At 62.3% G+C, this 21115-nt stretch overlaps 1 protein-coding gene across 1 annotated transcript in view; it reads left to right on the top strand.

The window, feature by feature from the left end:
- The window catches only part of SEC24D (SEC24 homolog D, COPII coat complex component), a 52571-nt gene extending 31712 nt beyond the window's left edge, over window positions 1-20859 (top strand). The window contains exons 8-20 of the mRNA XM_081092660.1: window positions 478-602; window positions 4693-4884; window positions 5355-5448; window positions 7898-8014; window positions 8587-8757; window positions 9830-9926; window positions 10051-10196; window positions 11014-11152; window positions 12047-12165; window positions 13682-13861; window positions 14593-14790; window positions 17463-17552; window positions 19946-20859. Of these exons, the coding sequence (XP_080948786.1) occupies window positions 478-602; window positions 4693-4884; window positions 5355-5448; window positions 7898-8014; window positions 8587-8757; window positions 9830-9926; window positions 10051-10196; window positions 11014-11152; window positions 12047-12165; window positions 13682-13861; window positions 14593-14790; window positions 17463-17552; window positions 19946-20086 (1809 nt within the window). The 3' untranslated portion in view covers window positions 20087-20859. The remainder of the gene's footprint in view (window positions 1-477; window positions 603-4692; window positions 4885-5354; window positions 5449-7897; window positions 8015-8586; window positions 8758-9829; window positions 9927-10050; window positions 10197-11013; window positions 11153-12046; window positions 12166-13681; window positions 13862-14592; window positions 14791-17462; window positions 17553-19945) is intronic.
- The last annotated feature ends 256 nt before the right edge of the window (window positions 20860-21115 follow it).

Here is a 21115-nt window from a genome sequence, read left to right as displayed (position 1 = left end):
AACAGAAAAGGCCACGCCATCCATGCTTCATCATAAAGACGTTGGAAGTGGGCAGCATTTAACAATGTAGTTTAATTTTTAAGTACAGTTAAGTTGAGAATGGCGATCTGAAACTAATGCAATTTTACTGCAGATTCAAAGACAAGAACTAATTATCATGTGTCCTCTTTTCTGGCACCATTTGTGGGTTCATCTCCCCTGAGGCAGGTTGTCAGCGAGTCCCCAGCCCGCTCCCCTGGGCACTGGGAGCCAGAGCCGTCAGGTCCCGGGGCTCCCAGCAGGATGTTCCCCAGCATGTGGGGCTGACCGGGTCGGGGCCTGGAGAGAAACAGCCTTTGCCGTGTATAGCCTGAGACTGGGATGGCTTAGTCCCCGGCCGCGGCCCGAGTCGTGAGCGAAATACCTGGTGGCCTCCGAGTGCTGTGTCATGTGACCGTCGCTCTATAATCGTTTCTGTCATTTGTCTGCTTCCTGCAGAAGAACAAGCCTCCCAACCCTCCCGCCTTCATCTTCATGATCGACGTGTCCTACAGCAACATCAAGAGCGGGCTGGTGCGGCTCATCTGTGAAGAGCTGAAGACCGTGCTGGAGAGGCTGCCCAGGTAGGCGCCAGCCGCGCGTGGAGTCGGCGCACAGGCTGGGGAAATTGGTGCGAGGGACCATCCCACCTTTATAAGCTCGGAGGGTCCCGTGGGCGGGGAGACGTGGGAGCCTGCTGCTCGTTCTCCAGGCGTAAACCAGCGGTTGCTGGGGGTGGTGGGAGCTCCCGGGCCCAGGTTCCCTCGCCCTCCGATGGGCCTGTGGCTCTCCTGCCGCCAGGGCTGGTGCAGGGGAGCGGTGGCTGGTAGAGTGTGCAGACTCGGCTCAGGTGGGACTGGCCTGGCGAGAGGCTCGGAGCAGGCAGCCTCCCGTCACGCGTGGGAGACGCGCTCAGGACACAGGCTGAGTCCGCCTGCACCGCCTCGGCACGAGCACCCTGTCTGGAAAGCGATGCTTGGGGTGGGTGCCCACCGCCTCCGGGCCCCAGGTCCGCGCGTGGGCAGAGGAGTGACTGGCCCGGCAGGAGCAGTTTTGTTTGTATCCGTGACAATATTCCTGAGGGTGGTTTGGAGAAGGGGTGGGGGGTACGGTTGGGGGGAGGCTATTTAGAAACAGTGAGGTGCTTTCAGCGGAACCCTAAAGGGAAGGAACCCTAAAGGGAAGGGTGCTGAGAGCGTGTGGAGGTGGGTGTGAGAGGCCTGGCCAGGGCGCAGCTTGGGACCCGGGTCCCACGCCCCCCCGGCCGCCGGGTCTCCTCTGAGCTTCAGCTGGGCCCGCGAGAGGAAGGGCTCTGACTCCTGGAAACGGCCTCACTCCTCCCCTCTCCCTCTGTCCCCCCTCGAGCTGAGAGTTCTCCTCCTCCCCCGCCAGCCTGTCCCTTCCACATGGGGTGTGAGCTCACACGCCTCCACATGTCTGACCCCCGCTCCCTCCTCAGGCGTCGCACAGCCCGTGGGAGCAGACAGGTGACCTGGCAGAAGACAGAGAGCAGTAATAGGGCCGCAGGGGTCCCTGCGCTCTGGACACACTCCTCTTAGGAGTGTTTATTCAAACCCAATACCTTCTCTCCCTTGACCTTTCCAGGCAAACCTGTGTTTCCTCCCCCAGCTTCACGTGGGCTGTTATGTGTGTAGCTGATGTTGTCTGTGTAGGATTGCCGTCGGTGGGACTGACTGCACACCCGCTACTGGGGATCGAGTCCCAGTCCAGGCATGTGCCCTGATGGAGAATCAAACCGTGACCTCCTGGTTCATAGGTCGATGCTCAACCACGGAGCCACACCAGCTGGGCACCCATTTTTTTGCTATTTAACTCTGAATTTACATCTTTGAAATTGCCAGGTCACCTGGCTTTTCTGTCTGACTTCTCTGGAATAGGAAAGAAAAGATTTGAAGTGTCTCAGCTGATGTGCCCACCAAACTCTTGTTTTTTTCTGATTGTGTGTAACCTGCGGTAGCTAAAGTGCTCCAGATGTGTGGTCTGGAGCACTCTGGTTCCGCGGTTACTAGCGTCCTCAGTGTGGCTGTCAGTCCTCCCACCGGAACAGTCGGGCGAGCGCTGAGGGAGCTGGGAGTGGGCACGCCGGGCAGAGCGTGTGGTCGCATGAGTCCCTGATGTCTTCTCACACGGGCGGCACTGATGGGAAGGCCAGGCGGGGTTTCGCGTTCTCTCGATAGGATTGAGCCAGGCAGTGAAACTGTTACAAGGAACATGTTAAGATAGTTCCCTGTTCTCAATTAGGAAAATACGTCCCCATGGAAATATGTACTGATACTGTGCACTGATGTGAGATGTTCTGATCAGATGCCTTTTAAACGTTGACTTGATTTTAAGGGAGACCACGAACCCAGGATGCTCCTCTCCCATCACTTGCAAATGTCCCAACCCCGTGGGGAAACCCACCTGGATTCTTGTGTGTCGGTTTCTTTTCTGCTTTACACCTTCGTTGACTCCACATTAGCCATTAAAAGAAAGTAAGTGCCCTGCGTCGTCTGCTGGGCGTTTTCCACCTGATGTCATCGACGGCCGCCGGGACACAGGCATTAGCGGGGGGGGGGGGGGGGGGGCTGGGACACAGGCATTAGCTGGGGGGGGCGCTGGGAACCCGCCCCCGATGAAGCCCGAGGGCCCTGTGCTCACGCCTGTGGTGTTCACACCTCCGGCCGGGCTGACTTCCCGTCGAGGCGCCGTCACGGCACTGAGCTGCGAGGTGCGTACAGTCAGTGCAGTGCCTCCCCGTCCTGGTGGCCCCCACAGAACCCTGACTCCTCACTGGACCCGTGGGAGCAGAGAGCCCGGGCTCCCGGCCCGCCCGCATTGGTTTCCCGTCCAGGATTCATGAGTGTGAAGTGAAAGGCGCTGTCTGCTCAGAGCCCAGTGGGAGTGACTCAGGAGTTTACATGGGGAACTGCGTTCCCGTCCGTGCCACAGGGACGCCCACAGCGGGGGGAGCGTTTGTGCTTGGCCGAAGGGGGGCGTCTGTCAGTAGGGCGGGAAGGGGAACGTGGGCACAGTGGTTCGCACATGGAGCACAGTGTGGGGCCCCAGGGGTGTGTGTGTGTGCATGCATGCACTTGTGTGTACATGTGTGCGCACGTGCATGTGTGTGCGTGCAGACCCCAGAATGGAAACACTCACCCAGTACTTTGGGAAGGGATTGTGAGGCTCTGCTGAACTGCCCACCCATTGTTGCCGCCACGAGGAAGAACAAATACCTCAGTCAGCGGAGGTGGTGGAGGAGAAATAAGACAGGTGCGGGGCAGTAGCCTGTCACCCGCTGGAACGTCAGAGGAGCGAGAGGCCAGGTGGGCCTGACACTTCCATCAGGGCTCCCTCTCCTTCCTCCTGTGCGTCACTGTGTGCCACACCCACACTCTGTGCCACGTGCACACTCTGTGCCACGCCCACACTCTGTGCCACGCCCACACTCTGTGCCATGCCCACACTCTGTGCCACGCCCACACTCTGTGCCACACACACACACACTGTGCCACGCACACACTCTGTGCCATGCCCACACTCTGTGCCACGCCCACACTCTGTGCCACGCGCAGGTTCCGGCACTGAGACAGCGGGCGAGTCTGCAGGCCCTGCAGCAAAGCCAGCTGCACCGAGGCCTGCGGGCCACAGCTGCCTGTGCCTGAGGGGCAGGGACCCTGGGCACTGCCAGAGCCACTCTGAAAGCTGGAGGGCGCCTGGGGGGGCTCAGGGCGTTATTCCAGGGGGAGACACACACAGACACACCTCCAGTGACCACAGAACTGCATCTAGACCACGCAGTTCTGAGCATACTTGGCAAGGATTGCATGAGGATACACACCTTCATACTCTCCTGGCCAGATTAAGGCTTGGTCTTGGAATTCCTCAAAAAACGTGACTGTTTGCTAAGTATTGGAGCTCTGTCGCCACAGTGGTCACCTGTGAGCTAGTGAGGATTAGCTGATAGGTCGCAGCCCGTCTGTGTGACCTATTTCACGTATTTAGACTATGTGGGCACGTGGCTCTCAGGCTCTCCCATGACTGTGAGGTTCTCGGGTGTCAGGAGCCACACAAGGGGCAGGGCCCACATGGGGGGCAGGGGCCACACAGGGGACAGGGGTCACACGAGGGGCAGGGCCCACACGGGGGGCAGGGCCCACATGGGGGGCAGGGCCCACACGGGGGGCAGGGGTCACACGAGGAGCAGGGGTCACACGGGGGGCAGGGCCCACACGAGGGGCAGGGGCCACACGGGGGGCAGGGCCCCTCCTCCGGGGAAGAGCTGTCCCGTCTGCAGCGCGCCCTTCTCTGGCTTCCGATGCTCCATGTCTCGGACCGGACGGCGGCTCCAGAGGGCTCTGCTTATAACGAAAGGAGGGGCCTCGCTGGTTTTTAAAAACTTAGCTGTGGATGGAGAATAAGTAGTAGAATTACGAGATGAAAGAAGTCCGAGCATTTTTTAATAATGTCTGTTTGGCCTTCACTTAGAACTGAGAGTGTTTTCTTTGCCAGCTGCCTGGTGCCTGTGCTCCCCTACCCCCACCCGCCATGACTCCGTGGCGCGCATCTGGCAGCCATGGCTCAGGCGGGACTTTAGCGCCTCTGCCCTGGGAGCCCCTCCGACCCCAGGAGGCGCCTGAGGCTGAGAAGGGCTCCGCGCTGTCTCCCTCCCAGGGAGGAGCCCGAGGCGCCGTCCGCCGTCCGGGTGGGCTTCGTCACCTACAACAAAGTGCTCCACTTCTTCAACGTCAAGAGCAACCTGGCGCAGCCGCAGATGATGGTGGTGACCGACGTGGGCGAGGTCTTCGTGCCGCTGCTGGACGGCTTTCTCGTCAACTACCACGAGTCCCAGTCTGTGATTCACAAGTACGTGCGCTGCTCCCCACGCAGCTGCCCGGCAGGTCTGCTTTGCTAGAGTCAGTCACACGTCGTCTGCTTTTGCCACAGCCGCGGTGTGGGCGGGTTATCAACCTCCGCCATCGCTGTCAGCCCACCCAGCCCAGCCCCTGCCCTTTGCGGGGAGGTCACGGGGCAGGCGCTGCCTCTGTGGGTGCGTGTGTCCCGTGATCACTGCAATGACGAGAGAATTACTCAGGAATGTGCAGCCCGAACTATGGGAAATGTAGAGGATAGGAAACATCTACAAAGAGCAGGATTCCGTAAATGTTTCTAACGCATCGTCCATTTTGGTGCCAAACCGCACCAGCCGTGATTCCCTAGGAATGACCCCGAGACCCACCCTGGTGTTGGGGCGAAGCACGCCGGGTGTGGAGGTCGGAATGTGAGGGCTGGTTTGGTGCCGGCTGTTACCAACCACCTGTGCTCCTGCCCCGCAGTTTGCTGGACCAGATCCCGGAGATGTTCGCCGACTCCAACGAGAACGAGACCGTCTTCGCGCCTGTCATCCAGGCCGGCATGGAGGCCCTGAAGGTGAGGGGCTCTTTCAGTTGCTAGTAAATGCGGTTCAAACCAGACACCCACAAAGGAAGTCCCGCCGGGAAAGGAAACGCCGCCTGTGTCAGCCCACGGCGGCTGCTGGCGGCTGTTCCAGACTCGCCCACAGGCCGCAGGGAAGTGGCCCAGCATGTTCACACCCCCTGCGTCCCAGCCTCTGGTCTGTCAGGGCTTCCGGCTTAGCTCCTCCCATTGGCGTTTATGAATATTATACCGTCCATTCAAAATAGTTCAACAGGATCTGACCTTCCAGACCCAAAGGGAAAACTCCCTCTCCCCCCTCTCCTGGGGCCTGCGACTGTCGGTGACAGATGGGGGGTCCCAGGGCCTTGCCCAGCGCCCGGCAGGTGCAGGTGCAGGCAGTGCCCTGCTTTGTGAGGCAGCGTAAGGGCACGGCCCCGCCTCCGTGCTCCGAGCTCCTCCTGTGTGCTAGCACGGGCATGGCGTCGTCCTCTGGATCCCACAAAGGGGGCAGAGAGTCCCCCCCTGAGCCCGTGCAGACCTGCTTGAGGCGCCTCCCCTCCCGTGGGAGGTACACCGGGCCCTACCGGACGCCAGGCGATCCCAGAGGCGATTGGCAGACAGTGGGCAGGAGCGCAGAGTGTAGGCTTGTTGCCGCCACGTGGAGGCCTGATGGGATAGCCTCGGCTTCCCAGAGCCCCGCGCTGTCCCGTGAGGCTCCACGCGGTTCCTGCTGCGTGTGCTTCACCCACAGCGTCCGACACGACACTCATAGCTCAGCTCTCACATCTCACTTGGCAGAGAACTGACTCCGAGTGGGCGCGTCCTCCCCTTGAGCCCACACGGAGGGTTGGCAGGAAGCTGGGCGTGGCCTCAGCGGCCACTCTCTGGTAGGTCACTGGTGGGGGGTGATCCTGATGGGCGTCTGCATCTGATTTCAAGATGCGGCATCACATTCCCTCCACAAGGGCCCACGGAGCCCCAGGCAAAGGGCCCGGGCCCCTGGGGCTGGAGGAGCCACGCAGAAGGTCAGGGGTCCTTCCTCACGGAGCCTGGGTCTGCAGGAGGCAGCAGGAGGCGTGCGCTAGGCTGCGGCTCCGGTCGCCCGAGCGCGGTCCTACCCACAGAGGAGAGTGCGACACAGGCCGGGGGGCCCGGGCAGACGCCGCGGCTCAGCTCTGTCCTCAGAGTGTGGGACCTTCTCCACGGGCAGAGGGTCAGATCGGGAACCACAGTGTGTGCAGCGGGTGCAGGGGCAGCTCACCTCCCCGCTCCTCCTGCCTGTCCCCGCGCCCGCCCTCGCTCCCCAAAGGACCTGGCTCCTGTGCCGGGCGTCTCCAGGGCTCTCAGGAGAAAAGCCCAGCCGTGGCCGGGCCAGGCTGTTACTCAGACACACGCTCTGGGGCGCGTGCCAGGCAGGGCGAGGCACACGGGAGGCGCGAGGGGCCCTCGCATGGCGGTCCGGCTCGCTGGGTCAGTGGCTTCCTGGCGCCGTGAAGCAGGTTCTAGTCTAGACGCTCTCACGGCCGGATTCGCTCCCGTGGGGCCGGGTCACCCTTCCGCTGCTCCCGATGCTCGAGACAGAGTCCAGCCCAGGGGTGGGCAAGCTTTCTGACTCGAGGGCCACAATGGGTTCTTAAACTGGACCGGCGGCCGGGACAAAAGCATGGATGGAGTGTTTGTGTGAACTAGTACACATTCAAAGTAAACACCATTACATAAAAGGGTACGGTCTTTTCTTTTTTAGTTTTATTCATTTCAAACGGGCGGATCCGGCCCGCGGGCCGTAGTTTGCCCACGGCTGGGCTAGGCCCACGCTTCTCCCGCGTCAGCCTCCTGGGGCGGGTCCTGTGTGTGCTGTTGCCGCACACCTCAGCCTTCTTGTTCTGTCTCTTAATCTATATTTTTTTGACTTCAGAGAGGAAGGGAGAGGGAGATAGAAACACCAGCGAGGAGAGAGAATCATGGACCGGCCGCCTCCTGCACGCCCGCACTGGGGATGGAGCCCACAGCCCGGGCCTGTGCCCTGACCAGGATCGAGCCCCGACCTCCTGGCTCGCGGGTGGTGCTCAGCCCTGCGCCGCGCCCCGGGCTGCACGGCGGCGTTCCGTGCTTCCGCCTCAGGGTTAGTCCTGTTGACCCAGTTTCTCAGGGTCTGCTGCGTCGTGGCCGGGAGTCCTGTCCCTTCCTTTGGCGCCATGAGTCCCTGGTCCTGAGACACTGCTGTGTGCTCAACACCAGAACACGCAGCCAGTTGTTAAAGCCTCGCGGGGTGCAGGCTGCGTTTCCACGTGGGCTCTGTCGTTTCTCAAAGCCTCGGGTCCCATGTCTACCGGGGGCTGGACTGCCCGGGGACGCAGGCTGCTGTGAGGTTCGCTGACGGTTGCAGTGCGGGCTCGTGGGCGGCACTTCCGTTTCATGGACTTGCTGGTCCCTAGAGTGAGGCCTCCCGTGCCCGTTGCAGGCCGCCGACTGCCCCGGGAAGCTACTCATCTTCCACTCCTCCCTGCCCACGGCCGAGGCCCCCGGGAAGCTGCGCAACAGGGACGACAAGAAGCTGATCAACACGGACAAGGAGAAGGTGGGTGCCAGCTGCCCCGCAGCACCCCGCCCGCTCTCGGGGTGCAGGAGGCTGAGGGTCGCAGTCACGGAGGAAGCGTCCTGTCCTGGAGATACTGCTGTGAGCTGCAGCCACACTGAGTGGGGTCTGACTGTCTTCATAGGAGACAGGTGACGAGACGGTTGTAGGCCGGAGGAGCTGGGGAGACAGGGGCAAAGGCAGAGGGACAGGGGCTGCTCCTGTGCGGACACAGTCTGCTCTGCTCATGCCCGTGATGCGCAACCTGGGGAGGGGGGGTCTGGGCAGGACGACACCCAAGCCAGGACCTGTGGCCTCGTCCAGGACGAGGGAGGGCGGGGAGCAGCCTCGCAGGTCGTGTCGGAAGGTCAGAGGTCACAGCGTGTCAGACACACGCCTCTCCTGCCGCCGGCCGTGCCGCTGCGCGGATGGCTGTCACCCACCCGTCAGCAGTTCGCTGCGCACAGAAGCAGGTTCCGTTTCCACGGAAGCACGTCCAGTGAGAAGGCAACAGGGATTCGCAGTGTAAGCCAGCCGTGCTGTGGCTCACGCTCCTTCTGCGCCTCTTCCCGCAGATCCTTTTCCAGCCCCAAACCAGTGTCTACGACTCGCTGGCCCGGGACTGCGTGGCCCACGGCTGCTGCGTGACGCTCTTCCTCTTCCCCAGCCAGTACGTGGACGTGGCCTCCTTGGGCCTCGTGCCTCAGCTCACGGGAGGGACCCTTTACAAGTACAACAACTTCCAGGTAAGGCAGCCACGTGTTCCCCGGGGTTTCTGCGGCCTTTCAGTCTGATACCCGGGCCCGACAGAGGGGAGCTCAGAGCCATGGGTGCGCCCCTCCCCCGGCCCCCCCCACCCCCACGCCCGAGTGTCTGCGATGCTGAGCTCAGGCAGCCGGGAGCTGAACACCCGCGGGGGGAAAATACACTTGAAATAAGACCTTTCTGTTCTGTGTATTTAGACAGTTGTAAAAGTAACAGCATATTTGTTCTAAATTGTTACGATTTGGGGGTCAGTTCATGACCCCGTCCCTTCTGAGAGTGGAGAGGAGCAAGTGTCGGTGCTGTGACAGACCCGGCTCCCGTGCCACAGGCGGGACGCCAGGCACAGGCGGGCACAGCACGCGCTTCTCCTGGGGACACGGGGCCCTGGAAACGGGCCATATCGAGGGCAGAATGTGCCGCCGCCTCCCCAGGAGGGTGCAGAAGAGGCGCAGCTGTGCCCATGGCTCCTCCCCCCAAACTTACTAATCACATCAGCCCCTGCCCCGCCTGACAGAGGGTCAGGGCCTCTGACTTATGGCCCTGCACCTGGGAATGTGGAGTGGGCGCCAGTGTCCCCAACGTAACGACAGATGTTAGTCACTGTCTGCTTTTATTTATCAATAGTTACCTTAAATCACCTACCCCTGTTAACATCATGAACTAGTTAAAGGACTCGGTGAGACCAAAGACTGAGCATGAAATAAAGTTGAAAAAGTTTTAAGAGCCCTAGTCAGTTTGGCTCAATGGATAGAGCCTGTGCGCTAAAGGGTCCCGGGTTCGATTCTGGTCAAGGGCACATGCCCGGGTTGCGGGCTCAATCCCCAGTAGAGGGGTGCAGGAGGCAGCCGATCAATGCTTCTCTCTCATCATGGGTATTTCTATCTCTCTCCCTCTCCCTTCCTCTCTGAAATCAATAAAAATAAATTTTTTAAAAAAGCTTTAAGAACCCTTTCTAAGATTTCTGGATAAAGTAGGTTTGAATTAAGATTTTAAAAACGAGTTGCTATGCTTCACTGCCATCTGGTGGGCATGGCTCTTACTTCATCTTCTCAGATGCACTTGGACAGCCAGCAGTTTCTGAATGACCTCAGGAACGACATTGAGAAGAAGATAGGCTTCGACGCTATCATGCGGGTCCGCACGAGCACAGGTATTTTCCTGCACGCTGGCTTCGGGTCTCTGTGGTAGATTGTTTCCTCTATACGTTCCTGACAGGCCAGCGAGGAAAACGGTGACATACGGAGAAGCCACGTCTCCCTCTCCCTCGTCCTCAGGTTTCCGAGCCACTGACTTCTTCGGTGGGATCGTCATGAACAACACGACCGACGTGGAGATGGCGGCCATCGACTGCGACAAGGCGGTGACGGTGGAGTTCAAGCACGACGACAAGCTCAGCGAGGACAGCGGGGCCTTGATCCAGGTGCCAGCTTTCATCCCAGCTCTCCTGCACTCCCGCAGGGGTGGCGGGGACAGGCCCTGGCGGGTCTCGGGAACCCGCTCTTTCCCCAGAGGCAGAGGCGGCAGGTAGCACCTCCCCTGCTCCGCACGCCGATGCTCCCGTTGTCTGTATCCGTAGCAACCGTGTTGCTGCCTGAGAGCCCATGGGCCATGGTCAGTGTCAGGGCGTCAGCAGGCCAGGCCAGGACTCGTTCTCGCGGTCAGCACCGCCACCCGGGTCTCTTGCCCCTGCCGTACGCCAGGCGCCGGGTTCTGAGCATAAGTGGGACTGGGCGTGGGGGGCAGCAAGACCAACTAGACGCCCTGGAGACATGCCCAGGGTCCTCGTTTCACCCCAGCATCACCCTCAGAGACGCAGAGACGGGGAGAGGCTGCCCGCGTGAGGAGGAGCTCCCTGATGTTTGCGCTAAACCACAGGCCTCTGGGAAAGGGTGCTGCTCGCCTCTGCAGCTCGCCGGCCCCATGGGCTTGAGCATCCAGCGCATGTTTCTGAGGGAAGGGGGTGCGGAGGCCGCGGGATGGAGGCGTGGCTTCTCCTGTCCCTGCCGTGAGATCTGAGCTGGGGGATGGAGGGGAGATTCAGGCCGACAGCTCCCTGTGCAGCCGATTACTGGGTGGGCTTCTCCCCGAAGCCCTGAAGGCAGCCCAGGGCGTGGGCACCTGCCGTTCCTTTGGAGGCCGTAGAGGAAACCGTGGGGGGAGGAGAGGGCTGGCAGCCACAGTCTAACCCGAGGCCAGGCTGGGGGTGCGTGCTCACGCCCTCCCTGTCCTGCCCGCAGTGCGCCGTGCTCTACACCACCATCGGCGGGCAGCGGAGGCTGCGCATCCACAACCTGGCCCTGAGCTGCAGCGCGCAGCTGGCCGACCTCTACAAGAGCTGCGAGACGGACGCCCTCATCAACTTCTTCGCCAAGTCAGGTGAACTTTGCTGCGCCTCGCCCAGGCCAGGGCCCTCCAGACCCCTGGATTCCCCGGCTACCGAATCCGTGGCTGCTCAAGGCCCGCGTGTGGATGCACCGATGGCGGGGTGCTGGCATACAACCTGCACACACCCCTGTAGACCTGAGTCCCCTCGGGGGACCGTCCAGAGGCCCCGTCCAGCGCAGATGCCGTGGGACAGCCCTGCTGCCTCGCTAGGCAGTGAGGACGAGGCTGGCCCTGTGCCCCGGCCTCGCTGGCCGGACTACACAGGACCTGCCAGCAACTGCATCGCTTTTTTTAAGTTCTCCATCCATGGTTGGTTGAATCCGCGGATGTGGAACCCGTGAATCCGCAGGCGGCGGTGACCAGTCAGCCTGGTGGCTAGTGCAGTCGTAGTGACAGGCGCTGTGCTGGTGCAGCCTCTGTGGGTCAACACAGGATTTATAAGCACAAGGGCGGGGGGTGGCCGGGGGGGCGACCAGCCAGCATCAGTGAAGATGGCCCCTGACACATTGATCGCTGTGCAAACCACGGGGACTGCGAAACGCAGAGGCCGGGGGTGACGCCCCCCCCCCCCCAATTCCAGTGGAGACTCTGTCAAGGGTTAGAAACAGCCTCCAGCCACAGGAACCAGGGTGTCCACAGGCGCCTCCTCTCTGGGTGCGGAGTTCCACGTCGCGTCCTGGGGAAGTCGGACGTCCCGGCCCTTGCTGTGGCCGTGTTCTCCCTGGCGGGCGTCACGCTGCATCAGGAGGCGCTAGCGAAGGGGCTGGCACTTCATGGGCTGCTCGTCCCTGTCTGGTCTGCGGGGACGGCAGTTGGTGATTTCCGTCCCGTGTGAAGGGATCCGTTTCTGGGCTAAACGCACCCTCGCTCTGTTTGTGCCGACAGCTTTCAAGGCGGTTCTGCACCAGCCCCTGAAGCTCATCCGGGAGATCCTGGTCAACCAGACGTCGCACATGCTGGCGTGTTACCGCAAGCACTGCGCCAGCCCGTCCGCCGCCAGCCAGGTGAGCGCCGCCCGGCCGTGGGCCTCCTCGCCCGCACCGCACCGCGCCGGGTGCTGAAGGCTTGGGCAGTGCAGGCCTCAGGGACCCGCAAGACCCGGACGGGGCTGCGAGGTTTATGGCCGACGTCCAGCCTAGCGGCCGGAGAGCGCGTGCCGTCGGGTGGGCAGCGCCTGCGCGTGCGAGCGAGGAGACCTGGGAGCTCCGCACGGGGCATGCGGCTCCCTGTCCTGCGAGGGCGCGGTGCTGGGGACTGTGCGCTCTGCACTTGCAGGTGAACTAACGAGCTGACACCAGCGGAGGCGGGATGAGCCCTCTGTCTCTGTGACGTGGGTGCGATGGATCAATGTCGGAGCTCCTCACGTCTCAGAGCTCATGGCAGGGAGGCTGTGAAGCATGTCCTGGCCGGCACACAGCACGTGGACGTTTCAGATGCTTCCTTAAAACCCGCGTCTCCACCCCCCCCCACTGTCCCCCAGGCAGAACCTCCCGCCCCCACGCCTGCGCCTCTCCTCCCCACGCCCTCCCGCCAGTCACACCCGGGCCGTTCCTCAAGCCGCACCCACATTTCTGAGCCTAGAATGAGGGCTAAAAGGCGACCGTGAGCAGCAGATGGGAAGCTCTCTGGGTTGTTCTTTGTCAAAAGTGGGTGCTGAGAGCGGACCTGAAGCCCCACCCACACGTATCAGCACCAGCGCCTGATCCTGCAGCTTAACTAGAACCCGGGTTCCTGCTCCCGACACAGCCGGCCTTACGGGGTGGCACTGGGCCCGGGCACTGCTTTCACTGACCGTGGGGCCAGGCCGAGGCCGAGGCTGAGGCCAGAGAGGTGCGTAGGGTGCGGAATGGAAGGAGGTGCCCCTGGGGTCGTGTGGCCCAGGCTCGCTTCAGACGTGTAACCACAGACGACACGGAAAGGATTTCCTGAGCTCCCATCGCAGGCAGACTCGTTCCGCTACGTCTCACGGCGGAGAAACGCTGTGCCTGGCCTGCCTGGTGCTCTGAGGGGAGAACAGGGAAGCCCTGCCGCCCAGCTGCTCTGAGGCCGGTGGGAGGGTCCCCGCCTTCCCTGTCGCTGGGTCAGGATGCGAGACGGGGAGGGAAGGGGGGCGGGGACAAGGAGGGCCAGCCCAGCAGGCCCTGAGGGCCCTCTCCCCGTGGAGTCCGCTGGTGGATATTCTTTCTCACTGTTAAGCTGGAAAGGGAAGACGCCAGGAATTCACAGCCAGACACTTGCTTGCAGATGGCCATCGCCCTCGGCACGCTGTCTGTCTCAGGGCTTCCTCGCCCGTGGCTGTGCAGGGGCAGGGGTGGTGGGGAGGCCCTGGCCAGCTCCTTGCTGCCGTGTGCGAACGGAGCTGGGAGAAGGGCGGGCGGTGTGAACGGGGCTGGAAGAAGGGTGGGCGGTGTGAACGGGGCTGGGAGAAGGGCGGGCGGTGCGAACGGGGCTGGGAGAAGGGCGGGCGGTGCGAACGGGGCTGGGAGAAGGTGGGCGTCTGAAGCAGCGTCTCTCTTGCAGCTCATCCTGCCGGACTCCATGAAGGTGCTGCCCGTGTACATGAACTCCCTGCTGAAGAGCTGCGTGCTGCTCAGCCGGCCCGACATCCCCACAGACGAGCGGGCTTTCCAGCGGCAGCTGGTCATGACCATGGGCGTGGCCGACTCGCAGCTCTTCTTCTACCCGCAGCTCCTGCCCATAGTGAGTGCCTGTGGGGGTGGGGGGGGGGCTCCCGCGTGTGCGTGCTCGGGGTGAGGCTGGTGGAGCCCCTGCCCTGGCTGCTCGGTGGCTCTCCTCCTCCCGCAGCGGCATCTCTGAGGTGGGGAGGGTGGAGAGGCGGTGCTGAGACCCCGAGAGCGTTAGACAGCTGCGTGTGCCATGGGCCTCACAGGCGTGTGTCCGTGGCTCAGTCACACCCCGTTGGCTCGCGCTGAGTGGCCTGACCGAAGGCTGTGGCCGGCGGGTCAGCGTGTGAGGGCGCCTGCGTGGTGAGGGACCGCCCTCCACCTCCAGGCGGTGGTTCTGCTTCTCGGAAGCCGGCCGGCTGCCCTGCACTGTCCTGTGAAGGTCAAATTCCAGCTGGGAGAGCGGAGGGGAGGGGAGGGGAGAGCCGGCGGTAGCTTCTCTCTCATCCGGGCTCACACCAGCCCAGGCTGGCACATCAGTGCAGTCAGAGGTCTGCGAGGTTGGAAATAAGCTATCTATTCTTCCGTCACTATGAGTGTTAGAAGTAAATTACTGCCAACAGCTGCTTTTCCGATAAAATCGGATGGTGGACGGTCTCCATGAGAGAAAGTAGAGCTCTGAGGGACAAGAACAGCACCCCCAGGAGGGGAGGGGCAGGAGGAGAGCAGAGGCAGAGAGAGGAGGAGGGTGGGGGAGAGGCAGGGAGGGGAGGGACGCGTTTCTAACTCTCGCCTCCGTCTGCCCAGCACACGGCGGTCACCCAGAGCCCGAGCCCCGCGTTGCCGGCCGCCGTCCGCTGCTCGGAGGCCCGCCTTTCTGAAGACGGCGTCTTCCTCCTGGCCGACGGGCTGCGCATGTTCCTGTGGCTGGGAGCCAGCAGCCCCCCCGAGCTCATCCAGGGCATATTCAACGTGCCCTCCCTGGCGCATGTCAGCGCGGACATGGTGGGCACCTTTTCGTTGTTTCTACACAAAGTCCTGAGTGTTTTTGTTCATGTGCAACCACGTGTCACCAAGAAAACGGGGCAAGTAGTTCTGTATAAGAACGGGAGAATTCCGTGTTGACGGATAGCGATTAGCTGCCGTGAAGCTGTTGGTGGAAAGTATTAGACGAACAAAACGTGCCGTGAGCAGAGCTGCCGGCGGCGCTGAGCCCTCCCCACCTGGCGGTCACTGACCGCAGCACCTCACTGAGTCCGCCGCGGCCTGGGCACGGTGCCCCCGGGTCAGCGGGGCCAAGGCGGCGACTGAGGCCCTTCTGGGGCTGCGGGCTCAGCTGGAGCTGACTGCACGTCTAACGGGGCAGACATCTCTCACCCGCGCTCAGCTGCAGGCATCGCAGCTCAGCGCCCTGCAAGCGAACGCTCCCCAAAACATGGCGCCCCTGTGCAGGGGCGGGGGGCGGGGGGGCGTGCAGGGGGCACCCTGGCCTCAAGGTGCACGCGGAGGAGCAGCGGTTGCCGCTGCCTGAGGCCATTTATTGGGAACCTCACTCACACCATTGCCGTGAGCTCCTGGCTGACAGCTGTGCTGTCCTCTGTGACGGCTGGTGGTTCCGTAAGAACCAGTCTGTCCCCACTTGCTGGTCTGAGGGCAGGTGCACAGCACCTTGGGGTGGGGGTCGGGGGGCGGGAGGGCGGGGGGCTGACGCTGCAGCATGGGAGGAGGAGTCAGCATGGCTTTCAGGCTTTAAAGGGGCCGCATCCCATCCAGAGGCTGGTCTTAAGATGAGGGTGAAGACTTAGGAATGGTAAGACATCTGCATGGGGTGAAATTAAGGAATGATTAGAAATGCAATTTCAAAAGAAAAGTGCAATTAATAAAAATAAAAATTCAGGAGGCAGACAACTCTGTGAATCTCAAGGATATATCTGTGAAACAGAGGAAGTGCCTCTACTTTTTTTTAAGTCTTTATTTATTTCAGTCCTCACCCGAGGATGTTTTTCCATTGATTTTTAGAGAGAGTGGAAGAGAGAGGGAAAGACAGAGAAACATCAATGTGTTTGATTGGTTGCCTCCTGCGTGGCCCCAACCAGGGCACGAGGGGGAAGAGCCTGCAACAAGGTACGTGCCCTTGACCGGAATCGAACCCGAGACCCTTTGGTCTGCAGGACAACACTCTGTCCACTGAGCATCCGGCCAGTGCGCTGACGCAGTAGCTGTCAGTGCCGCTCTGCTGGAGCGTGGCGTGCGGGTGAGTCGCCGGCCTCCACAGAGCGCAGCGGCTGGCGGGCCTGCTCCCTCCGCCGCCTCCTCTCAGCCTCGTCAGAGATGCGCACGGCGCCGCCTGTCGCTCTCTCCGTAGAGGCCGCTGGCACCTCGCGCCGTGCACGCGGGTGCACGCACCATGTGTAACCTGTTGCGTAAAGCCTCCACCTTAACATCCGTGAATACCGTGGGAGGGGCCTGGGACTGTACCTCTAGAGTTCTGCTGTTTTACATCCTGTGGGAACGGCCGGGGGCTGCTGGGATGTGTGGCTGCGGCACGGTGTTGGGGCTCAGCGCCAGCTCACAGGGTGGCGTGCCGCTCGGGGGCTCTGCTGAGAAGCAGGCAGCGTTTACTGTCTTACTGGGCGGAGCTCACGTCCCCACAGCTGTGCGTTCTGTGGACGGTTAGCCAGAGGGGACTCTGGGGGCCACACTCCCCCAGGAATCAGCGTTTGGGCCTAATGTGCAGCAGTGGTACTCGGATGGCTGTTTCCAGACCTCGGGGTGCCACAGGGTCCTGCCGCTGATCACTCACAATGCGGCCTGGAAACACGCCTCGCGCAGGGATCGCACACCTGGCTAGCGGCCCAAGGACGCCCTCTTCATAAACAGCTGCTGGGTGATCAGGAGGCCGGGCAGAGCCTGCTGGGTGGTCAGGAGCCCAGAGCAGAGCCCGCTGGGTGATCAGGAGGCCGGGCAGAGCAGAGCCCGCTGGGTGATCAGGAGCCCAGAGCAGAGCAGAGCCCGCTGGGTGATCAGGAGCCCAGAGCAGAGCCCGCTGGGTGGTCAGGAGCCCAGAGCAGAGCCCGCTGGGTGATCAGGAGCCCAGCGCAGAGCAGAGCCCGCTGGGTGGTCAGGAGCCCAGAGCAGAGCCCGCTGGGTGGGCAGGAGCCCAGAGCAGAGCCCGCTGGGTGATCAGGAGCCCAGAGCAGAGCCCGCTGGGTGGTCAGGAGCCCAGAGCAGAGCCCGCTGGGTGATCAGGAGCCCAGAGCAGAGCCCGCTGGGTGATCAGGAGCCCAGAGCAGAGCCCGCTGGGTGATCAGGAGCCCAGAGCAGAGCAGAGCCTGCTGGGTGGTCAGGAGCCCAGAGCAGAGCAGAGCCCGCTGGGTGGTCAGGAGCCCAGAGCAGAGCAGAGCCCGCTGGGTGGTCAGGAGCCCAGAGCAGAGCAGAGCCCGCTGGGTGGTCAGGAGCCCGGGCAGAGCAGAGCAGAGCCCGCGTGCCCGCAGGATGAGGCGCTGTTCAATGCGTTGTTTCACGTTTGTGACGTTTGGGTAAATGAACTAAGTCAATAGTGAAATACGAGGTTCAGAAGGATGTTCTTAACTTCAATATTCTAATACTCTCATTGCTGCTTCCACACAGAGGTTACAAATTACACTAACTTGTCTGCTTGATGTGCTTAATCCTAGACGGTCCTGCCCGAGGTGGGAAGCCCGCATTCCCAGACGCTCCGGGCGATCGTGGGTGCTCTCCAGCGTAAGCGGCCCTACTCGATGAAGGTGAGGCAATCGGACTCCTCTCCTCCTTCCTTCAGTCTCTGAATTTCATTACAGACTTTTTAAATGCACGTCCTAGTTGTTATGGGGTAGGAAGCTCACACACCTCTAAGGATGTCCACCTGCTCACCAGCCACACAGACGTGAGTGAATGGCCACTGCCCGGCCAGCCCTGTGCGGGCGTCCCGCCCCGTCCCCAGGAAGCCCCGCAGAGCCTGAAATGCCTTTCCGTCAGCGCAGGCTGCTGACTCAGAGCCTCCTGCAGAACACGGGCAGTTTCCTTACGACCTCAGGTTTCTGACGCCTGCGAAGTGTCTGGCCCTTCGAAGCCCCTTTCGGGCCTTTTTTGAGATTGAGTGAAAGGGCTGCAGAGGCCTCTGATTCAGGGAGCTTGTGTCTGCTGCTGGGTCCAGCCCCACCTGGCTTCCTTCCCCAGCCCAGGGCCCCTCCTGGGGTTTGGGAGACAGCCAGTCCCACGGGACAGGACGCTCACCTGGCGGCAGCCCCCTCCCCCGCCCCGCACTGCAGGCAGCGTCCCTGACGTGGGTGCCAGTCCAAGCAGCCCCTGTGCTGGGCCAGGTGCCCTCGGGCAGACATCGGCTTCCGGAGGCCGGTGAACTCATGGAGAGCTGCCAGGTGAACACAGAACCTTCCAGAACAGTTTCACTCCACATGGCGCCTGCTTGGGTGCTGTTTCAGGACAAGACCTAGTGATGGCAGGGGAGCCCCACCCTGAGACGCTGCTGCCAGGACACTGACCCCCTGGGGATGTAGACAAAGGGGGGTCTCCTGACAGTGGAAGGCGCTGGGGTCAGAGTGCACAGCGGTGACCCCGTCCCAGCTGCACTGCCGCTGGCCCCATCACTCCAGAGCCCTCCGCCCGGGGAGCGCCTCCTCTGCTCCTCCCGCCGCTCCACCCGAGGGAGCCACGCCAGCTGTGGCTGTAAAACATCGGGTGAAGGTGGCATGTGAGCAGAGTGTGAGCAGCTGCAGGATAAGATAATTATAGCCGAGCACTTAAAGAAGCCGCGATTCCCATGTGCCCCTTGCAAATGCACCTGTTTGTGAGGTTCCTCAGGCCGTTCTGGGCCCTGTCTGTACAGAGACCTTGAAAATCTAGGGCTGCAGAGTGAGGGAGAGCCCCCCTCAGCCCCCTCCACGCACAGAGCCCCCATCAGCCCTCTCCATGCAGAGCCCCCTTCACCCCTCTCCACGCACAGAGCCCCCCTCAGCCCTCTCCATGCACAGAGCCCCCCTCAGCCCCCTCTCCATGCACAGAGCCCCCCTCAGCCCCCTCCATGCACAGAGCCCCCCTCACCCCTCTCCACGCACAGAGCCCCCCTCACCCCTCTCCACGCACAGAGCCCCCCTCAGCCCCCTCCACGCACAGAGCCTCCCTCAGCCCCCCTCAACGCACAGAGCCCCCTTCACCCCTCTCCATGCAGAGCCCCCCTCACCCCTCTCCATGCAGAGCCCCCCTCACCCCTCTCCATGCAGAGCCCCCCTCACCCCCGCTCCACGCACAGAGCCCCCCTCAGCCCCCCTCCAAGCACAGAGCCCCCTTCACCCCTTCTCCAAGCACAGAGCCCCCCTTACCTCCTCTCCATGCAGAGAGCCCCCCTCAGCTCCTGGCACAGAGGTGAAGGTGAGCGTGAAGGGGCTCCCTCACCTGCCAGCCTCCCAGGAGGTCCTGGGCCTGGAGATTCGATGCCCAAAGGGAGCAGCACGGACTCCCCAGGTCCCCCAGCAATGAGGTCCTAGACCTGGAGCCTCCCGTCCTCCGCCCAGTGTCTCCCTGCCCGGCGCTGCCTGGCCTGTGGCACGGGGGCCAGACTCATGCCGCCACCTGTTGTGGACGCAGCTGAGTCCTGGGCACGTGGGGGAAGGTAGACACAAACCAAGTGAGACAAGAGCCTTGACTGCAGGCTCACCAGGACGCAGGGCTCCACGCTGCTGTGGGTCGCCTCCCAGCCCGGCCCACAGCGGGGACCGGGCACGTCCATGTCCTTGCCCACAGACCTGCTGACCTGACGCAGCGGCGGCAGCTGCTGTTGGATTAGCATTTTCACAGGCCAGGGCCCCGGCCAGGTACCAGGAACGAGCAAGCGGTGTTGACCGAATTGTCCTGCTGGACGACTGGAGGCCGAGGAGGCAGCGTGGGGGCGCCGGGCCCTCCTGGCCAAGGGGGCGTCCCTTCCCGCCTCGGCTGGGGGTGCGGGACTGCAGGCCGGGCCGCGGGAAGCCGGGCCCTCCACTCTCTGCTGGTGCTTCCCGCCTGGTGGGACACGGCACTTCCCCGTCCCCCGGCCTCGCAGTGGACACGGGGGGTTGGTGACGCGGGAACATACGAAACGGAGCCCCGAGCGCGTGTAACCGCTGCCTGTGCTGTCTCCTAGCTGGTGATCGTGAAGCAGCGAGAGCAGCCGGAGGTGGCATTCCGGCAGCTGCTGGTGGAGGACAAGGGGCTGGACGGAGGCCCGTCCTACATGGACTTCCTGTGCTGCCTGCACAAGGGCGTCTGCCAGCTGCTCAACTGATGCCTCCTCGCGCCCGACTCCCGGCACAGGCAGCAGCTACGCGGGTCCTGGCTGGTTGGCAGACGGCTTGGCGGTGCCCAGTGGGAAGCCGTGGAGGCCGCCCGCCCGCCCGCCCGCAGGGACCGTCTGCCTGGCCGCCGCGGGCGGCTGTGGACGCGGCGGCCGTTCCACCACAGTTTACAGAGCTGCAGGCACCCTGCTCCCTTCTCTGTGCCACACACATAAATTATTTTTCAAATGTACAGATCGGGGTAAAAACTTGTCTTGGTTCCTCTCCCATTTGCAGTGAGGGGAAAACTTAATTTTTACATTATATTTTTTAAAATCATGTAACCCCCGAACACATTTTTCAACCTGAGGTTGCATAGCAGACTTTTAATGGCCTTGGGATCTGTTAGTGGAGCCGTTTGTGTTCTGCGTTTTTTCAAGATGACGTGCTGCAGACGGTACCGCTCTGCCCGCTGTGTGTTCTGTCTGCACAGACGCCATCAGGCCTCGGGCGGCTCTCTGCGGCGCTGGAGGCCTGTCTCAGCCTCAGCCGGGGCTCAGCCAGCGCCAGGCCCTCAGCCCGCCCCGCAGGAGCTCACGCAGGGCTCGGGCCCGGGCCAGGCAGGCGCACGTGTGCGGGGGTCACGCACGCGCCGCCTTCGCCTGGAAGTGCCCCAGGGGCAGACGGGATCGCTGGGAATGTATGTTCATTTGTTTAATGTCTGGTCAGATGGAAACCTGTCTCTCCATTAATGAAGCAATAAAGAGGAAAGATACGCGTTTAGATCATGTGTTGGAAGGAGAGAGAACCCGGAACGGACTTGCGCCCAGGAGGAGGCGCTGCGGCTGCAGTGTCCGAGCCCCGCCCCCGAAGGCTGGCGGGGAGAAAAGGCCGCGCTCTGGGGACAGCTGACACGTGGGTGTGGTCGCTGCAGACAGGACGGGATGCTGCTGTCTGATGCCAGACCCACGGCTGGGAATCCCCGCGCCGCCGCCAGGGCGCTCGGCCCCCATTCAGACCAGCCCTGCCAGGAAGTGCTC

This window comes from Myotis nattereri (genome assembly GCF_964212035.1).
Source record: "Myotis nattereri genome assembly, chromosome: 5".
In the NCBI taxonomy this organism is placed as follows: Eukaryota; Metazoa; Chordata; class Mammalia; order Chiroptera; family Vespertilionidae; genus Myotis; species Myotis nattereri.
This window is presented reverse-complemented; position numbering and strand designations above follow the sequence as displayed.